The 13,106-nt window shown below is 43.1% G+C and overlaps 1 protein-coding gene across 1 annotated transcript in view; it reads left to right on the forward strand.

Moving 5' to 3' along the window:
• The window catches only part of GALNT10 (polypeptide N-acetylgalactosaminyltransferase 10), a 79,925-nt gene that overhangs the window by 51,669 nt on the left and 15,150 nt on the right, over positions 1-13,106 (forward strand). Inside the window, exons 5-7 of the mRNA XM_085073788.1 lie at positions 5,433-5,618; positions 7,121-7,304; positions 8,206-8,323. Coding sequence (XP_084929914.1) covers positions 5,433-5,618; positions 7,121-7,304; positions 8,206-8,323 — 488 coding nt within the window. The remainder of the gene's footprint in view (positions 1-5,432; positions 5,619-7,120; positions 7,305-8,205; positions 8,324-13,106) is intronic.

Here is a 13,106-nt window from a genome sequence, read left to right on the forward strand (position 1 = left end):
GATGTATACACCACAGGTTGGCTGCACTGCTCCCAAGGAACAAAAGGAGTTTAAACCTTTACAGCATGAAGGAAAGATAAGTAAATGGATTTTTTCTGGATTCCCTCGGAAAGAAGCAGTTGGAATAGACTCCTTTACAAATTAAACTTTCCTGAGAGATTAAGAGGTTATGCAGTCACTAAGATGATTACTCCCTGTGTATTTCCCTGCTTGGAAATGCAGCCTACTAAACTTTCCTTGGGGTCTGGGTGTATTTATATGCTAATGCCAGTAAATGTGAGTTTACCCATTTTAAAATCACACCTTTGTCTCTGCATTCAGTATTAATATCTCCTGAAGGATACCTGGGCTGGATTGGGGTATCTGTTGTGGGGTGAAGGAAGCACTGAGGAAGTTCCCTTTGCAGCCTGAAGGAGTAATTGATGGTGCAGGCAGGACAGCAGAAGTTTATGCAGCTGAGTTTATCCCAGCACAGGCTCACACCAGTGCTCTCTGCCTCACTGACTCACAATCTGGCTCATTTCTTGGGCTCCACACTTCTACTTTTGTGCACTTTATTGCACCTAAAACAGAGGTTTGGTTTGGAACCATTTAGAAAGAGTACAAAATCAGTAAGGTTTTCAGCAAACCCTTTTAATCTTTGTTAAAATCTAAACCATGCTTTATTACCAAGTGGGGTGGCACACTTTCACCTATTGGCCCATGCACAGAAACCCTTTTCCCCCCAGTTTGTTTGTAAAGTTGTGCTGAGACCCAACACTGATGCAGACCTCTGGGCCTCCTTCCCCTTTGGGAATCCAGAACTGTAATCAGTGAAGCAACAAATATAAATTCTCTCCCTTCCCAGGCCTTTTCCTCTTTGTAAGAAGACTCAGCTTGGAAAGCTGTGATCAGCCTAATCAGTTTTCTATTACTGAGACTGATGCTCATAGTACAATTTGTTAAATCAATTTATTATCCTCCCAACCAACTTCAGTGATCAGAGCGTGAAAACATTGAAAGAAAATTAAAACTAGTGGAAGTGCTGCCTGTTTGGATAACAGCATATTTTGCTGTTTCAAAGGATTACTCATCTGCACCAAAACAGGGAGAGAAGTTAATTTCAATGATTTAGAATCTTCTATTTCAGAGAGGCCTGGCTTGCACATTGTGATGGATTCGGGAAGAAGTATAATTCATTCTTAAATTGTTAAACAGCACGTTAGGGCCAAGTATCCGAGTGAAAATGAATGGATTCATTTGTAATCTTCAACAAGCATGTCTGCATGTGGGAGGGTGGGGATGGCAGGCTGGGGTAACCTGTAAACAAATGCCAGATGCACAGTGGTACTTAAGGTTTTGGTGCTGGAAGGTGGCCAAAACAACCTGCAGAGAAGGAAAACGGTCCTTTTCTGCCTGAAATAGAATTCTGCAGATCTTCCAGTCCTCTCATCCTGTGCCCTTCAGCAGGAGGGGCGAAGTTCCCTGGATTTTCAAAGTGCAGAGACTCTCCCATCTTCATATCTTCCAGCTTCTGAGTGAAAACAAAAGCCAAGCATCTCTGCAGATGCCAGGATCCTGTAGGGCAGAGGGACCCTTGCTGTCTCCAGTGGCATCTGACTAAGGTGGGAAGGTGTCTGGGAATGTTTCTGATTTCTGCAGTGCTGTTCCTTCTGGATTGGGTTGATGATACACTTATGGCCAAGGGGCTGCAGATGTGCTGTACAGTGTCAAATCCAGAAACCACAGCTGATGGGATCATGTGAACCATGAAATCTTGCACTGGTAGGACAGGGGAACTGTTTCACTCCTACTTCTTTCTCAGGACATAAATCTTTATAATAGTTTCAAGTCATGGCTGGTACTTAAAATGAGTTGGGTTTTTTGTTTGGTTTTATTTTCCTATAGCAAATATTGGTACTCCTTTGTCAAAATCTGCAGAAATATTACAGGGACTCCAGGCTTTAAAAAAAAAGTGATCCTTGGACTCTTCTGTCTTCCTCCAGCTCCTGCATATGCTTGGTTTTGAATTTCTTCGGTGCCTGTTCAGGTGGCAGAGTGCAATGTTGGAATGAAAAGTCAACTGGATATGAGGAATTCCAGTCTTGGAAGGTCCTTGCCATGCTACAAGTGGTCACCAAGCTAGTGGCATCTGAGGGCAGCTCTGCTAGGATGAGGCCAGCTGGAAGAAGTACAGTAAGACCCCCACAGAAATTTAACCTAGGGGGGAAAAATACCTTATTTTGGAAAGCTTTAGGGCTTTTTCTGCAAAGCAGGCTGCCTCTTGAAGCTTCTCTGCTCTCTTCACACAGCTTTATTTACAGCTCAAAGTAAAGAAAGTGGTAGTTCTTGACTGGTACTGTTAATGTATACACTGTACATCAAGTTTATTGCAAAGTCTGTTAGCAAACTACCAGCCTAGTTTTTAATCTGCAGATAATCTTACTCTCATTTCTATTTTTGGGCTGTGTTACTTTGCCCAGCATAGGGGCAGCCATTGGAATTCATCCAGTTCACCTAACAACTTTCATTAAAGAAGATTGCCCTTGTAATAAAAATTACTCAGTGTGACAAGATTCCATAATATATTTTTTTAAGCTTCATAAAATTTTGTGGTAGTTAACGCCGCTTGTTTGGGGGGTTTTTTAATTTTCTTTTAAAAGCAAAATTTGGCTTAATTGGGACAATATTTGAAATAGAATGAAATAACTATTTTCTATCTGAGTGCATAGAAGCCAGGCTGTGTGGCAGGAATAGCACAGGGATAAGGAAATAGGAAATCTCTGCTGTCTCTGCAGAATTGACAGAAATCTGCATGGCCCTTACGCTTTCCTTTTACCTGTTACACCATAAACATAGGGAAATCTCAATTTTTAGCTGCTTGTTCATTAACAGATACAAATCACCCTGTCCTCGGTCAGTGTAGCAGAGCAGGCATCATTACCACAACTGATGTGACCAAGTCCAGGGATTCTGTCCTCGCTTTCTGGGCTGTATGAGAGCAGATCCCAGGAAATTCTTGTGGCTGTGTGAGAGCAAATCTCAGGAAATTCTCGTGGCTGGGAGCAAGCTGAGAGTGCTGTGCTTGTGCCCCTGGAGGAGTCACCTCAGCTGAAATTGCACCACAAACCAGAACACTTCAGAAAGGCAGGTGATGCTAAAATGGAGATGATGAGCACACACACGTGGAAGACAGACCTCTGGGATCTTTCACAGTCTCATTTTAATCAAAATAAAGAGCTGCAGAAAGTCTCTAATTTCCGTTGGTTTGGCGCTTTGGATTTTTTAAGACTTTTCAGTGCTTTGTAGGTTTGGTTTGGATAATATAAGTATTGTGGGGTCTGATCTTCCAAGTGTCTTCTGCTATTATCAATCTCTGGCTATTGTTAGGGAAATCAGACTGAGAGTGTCTGTGATGGTTCCCTCCTTTATTATAACAAGCGCCAGCAGCCTCTCTTGTGTTTATCTTCTCTTGGGTACATTAAGTAAGGTCTGCATCCTGGCTTGGGCTCAGCTGATTTATGCTTGAAGTGAGGATTGTTTGTTCTCTGCAATGAAACAATCTTTTGTGACAAACTAACAATGGCAAGGGATGAGCTCTGATGTTAAACAGTGGTAGCTTTTCTCTTTTTTTCTTTTTTTTTTTTTCCTTTCTCTGCTCGTTTTAAGTCTACCCACTGCCTCAGGAGGAAGGCAGCTGCACTAATAATATGTCTAGTCTCTGTGGAAGGCCCTTATTTGAAAAATCTGTAATTGAGTGGACAAAATTTCTGGTTGCTTAAGAGGATCTATTCAGAAGAGACCTGAAAAGGATGGGGGAAAAGCACGCTAGACATCAAGAAGTCCTAAGGGCTCTATTGAGCAGGGAAACCTATGTAGATATTGTGAGACAATTAGACTTGTCAGGCAAAACACAAAAATGGATCAGTGGAAAAAAAAATCCTGGGGAATGTTAAACAAAGCTTTGAGCTGGGCACAGAGCTTGCTGGGAATACCTCAAAAGCAAGGAGGTGTATTTGGGTGATGTTTGAAGGGAGGCACACGATGGCTGCTTCAAAGAGCAGGCACAGAGTGTGTTATCACAGAGCTCCTGACCATTTCACAGCTGCCAGGTCAGCTCGAGGGGGGAGAGCTCGTAACTAGGTTAAGTTTATCTGCCCCTTTGCTCTTTCCAGTGAGTTGTTCCAATGCCCAGCCTCCCCTGTACCCTGTTCAGGGACATTTTCCTGCTGGTGGCCTTTGCAGCCCCTGCCTTTCATGAGGAAGATGAGCTGCACAGAATGGAGGGGATGAGTGAAGTTGTATGCAGGTTATACAGAGTTATAGTGAAGCACTATAAAGGAGTGCCTTAATAGAAGGCAAATAACCCTGTGAGGTTATTTGTATTTCAGTGATTGCCTCAAGTCAAGTCTTGCTGTGTTGGTGGGATTTTAACAGGAGTTACTTGCTTGGATTTAACATGCTAGGTTTTGCCTAGTGAGGCTTCTTTCCTGCATCAGTTGCTGATGGCAGTGGGTGGTGTGGGGCATTAATGAACAATCCCTGGCACCCTCTGAATGGGCTTTGCTGTCAAAACTTCAGATGCCCAAAAGATCAACCCATTAGTGATGAGGCCAGCATCAGCTCAGCCTATTTTTAGGTTTTTCTTTGCTGCTTCCCTCTTTGATGCAAAGACAGCTGTGTTCCCCTCTCTCTTTATGTAGACCAAACTTTTTATCTCCACTTTGGAACAAGCTGTCCATTGTTTTGATCACTCAGTGAGCTTTCTCTGCAGCTCTCCTGTTTGAATTCTTGTTAATCATGGTGACTGCCAGTGTCTGTGCTAATTCAGATGTGGCTCCAGTCCATGTTCAGTAGTGTAAATATTTCCATATTTAAATGCAAATCTCCTCTGATAAGCATTTAACTTCACCATCCTCATACACACTGTGGCTGTGCCTGCCTTGCAGCTTGGAGGGGTGTCTGACTAGGCTTTTTCTTGGTTTTTATTTATGCATGAGTGGATGGTTATGTTGTGTGTTTTGAAGAAACCAAACACAACTTAAGTGCCCTAAATGTGATTTATTTCGAAAAATGAATTCCCCTGTGTCTCTTCTACGTTACACTGGTTTTCCACAAGTGTCCAAGAATCCTGGCTCAGGGTCTACCAGCTGCCTTTTTATTCCTTTTCCTCCTCCTCTGCTGCTTTCTTTCTCACCGTATACTCTTTGTTCCTCTTTTTTTTCCTCCTCTATTTAATTGCTTCCAAGGTTTTGGAACACCTTCAAAAGCCTTGCTTAGGCAGTTATTTTTAGACCTCAGATTTAAAAGAAGTTACTCTTACTTCCTTTTCTCCTGTTACCGCATTTGTTACCTGTTGAGACCACACTTCCAAAGACATCCTCTGGTAAAGCCAGAGCTGCATTTTTAAGCAATGAGTTGTCCCAGAGTGCCAATATCTCCTTCTCACACAGAACACCTGAAGAAACGGCTGGAGGATTACATGGCGCAGTTCCCAAACGTGCGGATCCTGCGCACCAAGAAGAGAGAAGGGCTGATCAGAACTCGCATGCTGGGAGCCTCTGTGGCCATCGGGGATGTCATCACCTTCCTGGATTCCCACTGCGAGGCCAATGTCAACTGGCTGCCACCTCTGTTAGGTGAGTTGGAATTATTCCCACCTGCTGCTTTCACCTCGTGCTGTAAGTGGATAAAAGAGACGTGAAATGTCATGAAAGGGAGAACAAACCAACCACAAGGCTCAAGTGAATTGCTGGCAACTTGTAGCCTTTAATATAAGATTTTTTTTTTTCTGTTCTGGAGTTCTGCACTGTGCAGTGACCCTGTCGTATGCTTTTGTTAATTAAAGAGCAGAAATCATATTCTTTGGTTTCTTCATTAAGTGAAATCTTAAATAATTTACAGCTTGCTAGAAGAGTAAACTATCACACGGTCATTCAACAGCTTGCATAGAGAAATGGCTTTATGGTATAGAAAATATCTTTACATACAGATTTTTAGTAGCTTTTAGGGGTTTTATCTCCTACATAACTATATTTAACTTCATAGTCTGCGAGCCTGTGAAAAACACTTCTTGTGAATGAGAGCTGCTGGTGTGTATTTGTAGAACATGGGCACCCTTTTCCAAGGCAGCACTTCATCTTTAAGGAGGTGTCAGTTCTTTTCAAGGATGACTAATTGAAGGGACAGTGCCGTCTGTTTCTGGTACCTGTCTGCCTCCAGCCAGCACCAAACTCCTTCCCAGCCCTACTGTGAGTGACCTGTCAGAGCTCTCTGAGGTGTGACTTTCTCCAATAGGCTGTGGCAACAACAGTCAAGTGGAGGTTTAAGAAAGAGTCAGATTTTCCCCCAGGATTGATGGGTGGTTGTCCTGTTGCTTTCACTACAGTTTATATCTGGCAATAGTTTGAAACATTTGCAGCTTTATGAGCCCCAGGGAGGGAGGACAGAATTAGCTCCAATGCCATTTAAATGAGAACACGAAGAGGATGCTTTGGTTTTTAAAGCACAGAAAGGATTTCTGTGAGATGTGTTTTGGAAGCTGAAACATCATTTATAGCCTCTGCTCTGAGAGCTAACTTCCAACCAGAGACCATCTCAGTAATAAAGTATTTAAGAAATTCCAGATGTTTATGCAGGAATTAATCCTGTGTTGTTGTATTTGGTTGGAAGAAAATATTGGAGGGAAGGAGGTTACACTTGCGTTTCTTGAGCCTGCTGAGAGTACTTATGCCATTAGTCTGAAACATTTCCTGCCAGATTCTGGTGTGGCAGTTAGGGCTGGGTGGTGCAATGGGTTATTCCTTGGATTTGGATCTGCACAGAAAGGGTTCATGTCCTGGTCACTTGTGGAAATGGCGATTGCTCACCAAGTACAAGAGATCTGGTTTGAGCCTGGTACTAGTGTGCCTGTGTCTTCCCATTCTGCTTCTGGGTGAAGGGTGCCTGGTGTTTTTCTCTCAATTATTGCAGAAATAGCAGATAAATTGATATAAATTAGAGCATCTGCCCACAAGAGAAGCACCAGGAAGAAAGCCATGTCATTCTCAGACAACTTCATATTTTTATGGGGGTTTTTTTTGTAATTTCATGCTCGAAAGAACCAACTGGTGCAGGTTTAACGTGTTTCTCCAATCTTCAGATCGCATTGCCCGAAACCGCAAGACGATCGTTTGCCCCATGATTGATGTCATCGACCACGACCACTTTGGATATGAGACTCAGGCTGGAGATGCAATGCGAGGGGCATTTGACTGGGAGATGTATTACAAGAGGATCCCTATTCCTCCTGAGTTACAGAAACCTGATCCCAGTGATCCCTTTGAGTAAGTTACTGAAAGGCAGCGTGCTAAGAGCCAGCTAATGAAATAACACCCTGCTGTAGGCTTGGTTTACACCTCAGCATAGTAAAAGTCAGAAGCTGGTGTTAAGCTACTTGCTTTTTTGGCAGCTGTTTGCTTTGTTGGGTTAAAAGAAAGGCATTGTGTAGTAGCTGTGAACACTCTCCTTTTCATTGCTGTTTTTTGCCGCGTTAATTCCTGCAGAAGTTAACATTTCATTGAAAACTCTAAAGTGTAACGATTAATGTGATCGTTTATTACGGAGGTCTTTCAAATGTAACTTAGTATCCCTAACGCTCTGCCAAAAACAACAAACCAATGGTGGGTTATGTGTCATTCCCAGGTGGGGGAAAAAGAAAACCTAGCAGAATAATTACAGCAATTTCGATGATTACAGTGCATTGCAGAAGTAAATCTGTGATCAAGTTGTGCTCTGCTGTTGCTGCGCTTGCCAACATTGAGACAGTTTTGCTGTCCTTTATACTTCTGCAGTGTTTAAAAAAAACCCCAAAAAAACCAACAAAACATTTTTGAGGTCAAACTCGAAGAATCAATCCTACAACTGAGGCAGAGCACCATGTATGGAGCCCACAGGTCCCTTGGGGAGAGGTGTTGTCCTGTCACTTAATGGTGAACTCCTGCCTGTTTGGAGGAGAGGCATTGGCTGGTTCTGAAGGGAGCCTGGTCTGGTCCTCCTCGTTTGCAAGTGGGAAATCAGGAGATAATGCCAAAACCACTTTTGATGCTCTGACAGGACTGTAAAGGCACCAGGAGCACTGGGTGGGGAAAAGAATATTTGTCAAATCTTGCTTTGTTTTTTAAATGTTTAGCTAGAGATCTGTGTCTTTGAATGTATTTGTAATATGGAGTCTGGTTTTTCCTTAAGGTCTCCTGTAATGGCTGGAGGACTGTTTGCAGTCGATAGAAAGTGGTTCTGGGAGCTGGGAGGGTATGATGCAGGTCTGGAGATATGGGGAGGAGAGCAGTATGAAATATCCTTTAAGGTGAGCCATGTTCTCTGGAAATTCCTTTTGTTTTGAAAAGTAAGAATTTGTTCTGAGGTGCAGAATGTGAATGATCTATCTTGTCCTTGCTTTTGTGTGTGACTAAAGGCGAAAGAGCTGGGAGTAGTGAGATGATGCACAGAAGGAGTATCTCTGGTGTGAGCAGTCACTGGTGAGGGTCAGTTTTGCAGCAGGATTAGCTGGGCTGTCCCTGTTCTGTGGTCATAGCTCCGATCCTTGCTTGTCCCAGCAAGGGGAAATCAGTTTGTGTGGAGCTCTCTGACTCACAGGCTGCTTGGTGCTCACCACAGCAAGATGGTGAAATATTCTCCTCCTTGAGGGAAAGAGGATTCCAGTTCCTGGAGGACCTCAGTCCTCAGCTGGAGTTCTCAGAGAGAAGAACAGCTTTGTCTGTAGTCAATCCTGACTTCTGGCTGTGAGGAACTCAGGCTATTATTGACCCAGGAAAAAATCTTCAACAACAGGAGTAATAACTGGTGCTGGCAATGACTTTGGATCATTATCTGCCTGGTTTGGGGACAGTTCTGCTTCTTACTGATTGACTGAGCTGGTCAGTTGAGGGCTTTGAGATTAACAGTTAGCCAGCTGACCAAAAATGCATGCTAAGAGTAACAAGTCACTGTAACCCACCAAGACTGCTGGTACCTGTGTTATGTTGGAATATGGCACTCTGGCACTCTGAAATCCGATTTGGGAAACCCATCAGGATGTCCCAAACCCCTGAAGGCAGGTGGCCAGTCTTCTCTTCAGTGGGGGCAATCCCAATAGCTGGACCAAACTGAGTAAAGATTTCTACGTTAAATTGTTTGGGGTTTCTTTCAGAGGTTAAATATTTAATTTTACAGGTGTCTGAATGCCACTGATCTAAGCTAGCTGATCTCAGCACGGGGCTAGAGGATGACAGAGGTACTACTGTAGTGCTCAGTTTGGCTTCAGCAGCTAAAATTCTGCACATCTCCCCTGACAAGTCATGGCTAATCTCTTACAAAACAGATTCCTGAATCTCCATGCTCTGTGTAGTTCAAAGGATATCAATCCTCAGCAAGCCTTGTTACCATACACACACCCCACGTGCTACTGGGGCAGCAAACTGGGGGAGAAAAGATGGATTTTGAGACAGTCTTTTCTTCCATGATTTGTTCACAAGAACCCATAAGTCACCTTGGATGTCCCTTGTCCTCTGTCATGGTGGCAGGAAGGGAGGGGTGAGGGCACCTTCTTTGGGGCTGTCATTATGGTTTGAGCCATTTCTTCTTTGTGTTTCATGTACTGAAATTGTGTAAGGCACTCATTCTCTGCAGGAGGGACAGAATTCAGCCTCTTCCTCTCTGAAAATGCTGGTTTCCAAGAGTGATGACAGTGGCTGGGCAAGCCCTTTGTCTCCAGTGCCACATCAGACAGTCACACTGCTTCATCTGCAGGAAATAAGACTACTTCATTCATCTGTTTGCTTATCCCCTCTGAAACACGCTGTGTTTTATTTCAGGCCAGAGATGGTAGTTTATGGAGGGATAAATTTGCTTTAATTAATCTCTGCAAAGACCCCCTTTTTTCTCTCACTGTGCCACAGAAAAATGAAGTTTTCACTGAAAGAGGCTCAGTGTATTTTCAGAAATTAAGATAAATTGATACATTCATCTGTGGCTGATAGATTTAATAATTCTGCTGGAATTGCAAGAATAGAAGGTTTGTTCATAGAATTTATGAAACTATGACATTTCCTGGTGAGCTTAGAGCTACGTTTTTACCTTTAGAAGCAGACTGAGATTTTGTAGTTAAAGGTGCACTGTCGAATAATTTAAATCTTTGGCTTTAGGCATGGGGTACCTGCTTTCACATTATTTATTATCTCATGGGAATTCAGATTCTAAGCATGCCAGATTTACAGCCCAGCTTTAACAAAGAATCCATTCCTGCCCCTGGGTGTTGTGGGTGCAGATGCTCTTCTGTACTGCTGGTCTGTGATCCATTGCACTGCATCTGGCCTTCTCCAGCCTCACCAGGAGTACAGGGCTTTTGGGGGATTATTTTGTGTTTTGAGGCTTTTTTTTCCTCAAGCATATTCTTTTTTTTGGCCATTCACAGACTGTGCTTTGCTGGTTTTGCCTTTATTTTAAAATCCAGGGCTCTGTTGCTGAGAGACTGGAAATAAACACATTTATTTGGGAGCCTCTTGCCTTTCTTTTTGGAAATCATACATATTTCTGTTATCAGCTGGCTCTGCTTCCCTCTGAGCAGAAATTTTCAAGCAAGCCAACAGAGAAAGCATCAGTGTTTAACACCTCAGAAAACATTTAGCTAGAGGGTGGATCAAACTCTAGAAGCCTTGCACGTTGTATGAAACATGTACATCAAACACTGCTAGAAAACACTGCATGTAGGAGGGCAAAATAACTTAAGTGAACTTTCTAACCTTAACTGCTTGTTCGTAGTTTTCTGAGACTTACCAATCCCTTAAAACAGAAATTCCTAGTTTAGAAATGAAGGAGTCAACCTCTCCAGTCCACATTCAAGCAGAAAACAGGCTCTGGCTGCTTCCTTCTCTTGATGTGTGTATGTCCAGAGCAGCTCAGAGGCTCTAAGGTCAGGGTGTTCCTGTTTCAGGTCACCCCCAGACACAACAGATCATAATCTCCAGGGGTGATTACAGGTGATTTCCCAGGTGCTGACCTTGGAGTATATTCCTGTATTCTGGAAAAAGGGTAACTGAGCATTCACAGCTGTCACCTTTCCTTTCTGCTGCCTCGTGGTGCCTCTGTTCAGTGGACTCCATTGAGGCAGGGTTTTTGCTTTCTTGGAGTCACTTCCTTACCTCTCCTCTCCTACAGTTTTTGCTGATCTTTTTTATCTTTCTGATCATGTGAACAAAACTGAAAGCTTTACCCAAAGTTACAATGGGCCTTTCCTCTTCTAAACACAGTTTAATAGCTGCCTATGTAATCGCTTCATTTTTTTTTAACATAAATGCATTTAATTTGGATCAGTATATGTGCAGCATTTAAACTGTTCCTTTCTGCAAGTGCTTCTTTGAACAGCACTTACCTACACTCTTATTTGAGATTGTGTTGCCTCTTTTCCAGTATTTTTGTGGCTTCCATTCTGTTTGGTTTATGTAATCTTCACTAAACTGCCTCATGCCTCTCTTCCATAAATATATAGTCTCTGATTTTTTGGTTATGGGGAAACAGAAGAGTAAAAAGGGATGTCTCTGACTTGCATAGGCATAAATATAGATGTACTTGGTGTCTCAGATCTGAGTGGTGTGGTTCTCAGTCCTTTAATTGCACACTGTACTTGAACAGCAAACAATGAGAATCCAGAATGTCCCTTGCTAGGTGATAAACCATATCAGTTTTAGAAACATTTGTCTTGTAATTTAGAGATTGTAAAACCTTCATAAAATGCAAAGGGCTCAGTGCAAATTGACAGCTGCCCTGAAAAGAGCAATTAAAGGGGAGACAAAAGAGAGCTGGTCAGTACTTGTGGTCTTCACTTCTTGCTTCAGCAGTAGGAAAGAGCCATTGCACTTTTTCTGGTGATTGTAGGTCATTGCCTTTTTCCAGATCCTTTTCCCAAACCATCAACGTGGATTGCTCCTGTTTTCCACAGCATAAAACATTTTACATGTTTTCCAACAAATGCAAGTGCTGCATAGCTTCTGTTCACATGTCTAATAGCTGCATCTCCTTTGCCCCATGCCAGCAGCACATTTCCGATTCCCATTTTGCCCCTGGACTCTGGCAGGTGTGTAGTTGGGGTGCAGCTGCCAAGGGATCCCTTCTGACAGCATTTCTCCTTGTGTTGCTGAAGTTAGTGCTGATTGGGAACCTGCACTGCTCATTCCAGGCACATACTCACACCACTTTCCAGCAGGTCACGTTTGCCCACACTGGAATAGGCCAGGCATTCTGCTGCTTTTTTGGTTTTGTTTTTTTTTTTTTTTAGCCAGCACATGCTGCTTAATTCTAAGTCTCTCAGCTGCAGTACAGGGTGGTTGGTTTCTCCCTTCCTATCTGGTGATGCAACAGATCAGTTTCAGACCATTGACTTGAATTTTTTGCCTCTGTTCACCCTCTGCTTGGTTCAGGTTCCTGAGCAGCCTCCCACCAAGCAGCAGCAGGGAAGTGCTTCCCTCCCTGAAATGTGATTATTAGAAAGTACTGTCATTACTCTCAAATGCTCCAGACAGTGAGGAGAGGCTGTACTGGTGTGTGAGAAGGTGCTGTGCAAACACACAGATCCTGGTGCCTCATGAGCTACCTTAATCTCTCAGAGAGCACCAAGTCCCAGCAGCAGGAGCAGCTGATGCTTCCAGTATAGAGGATTACAATTTTCCTGAATTATTGCCCTTGCTTTCATCCTCTCACCTACTTTGTTATGCAGAGAACCCCCTTGACTTATCCTCTGTGTCCTTTTCTTCCCACCTTTCAGTGTGTGCTCACACAACAAGCCAGCTGCTCTCTGTTGGTCCATCCCATGGTCTTCATTTCTGTTGTGTCTTGCAGAAGCAGCTTTATTTTCAAGGCTTAACTAGCCTTTGTGTTTTTTGCCTCTCTTGGGAAGCGTTGGCTCATCATGGTGCAGTCTTTGGAAACCATAAACCTTGTATACCCAGATAATTTGTGTTCACACACCAACTGCAGCATTGTATTGTGTGTTTGAGAGGAGAGGTTCAGCTGTCTTACCTGACATTGTTTTCTGAAATTGCAGAAAGGGAATTGGATCAGCATAACATTCCCATGTAGAGAATAGGTGGCATATT

The sequence above is a fragment of the Lichenostomus cassidix genome, chromosome 13 (assembly GCF_008360975.1).
Source record: "Lichenostomus cassidix isolate B80296 chromosome 13, HeHo_3.0, whole genome shotgun sequence".
NCBI classification, from domain to species: domain Eukaryota; kingdom Metazoa; phylum Chordata; class Aves; order Passeriformes; family Meliphagidae; genus Lichenostomus; species Lichenostomus cassidix.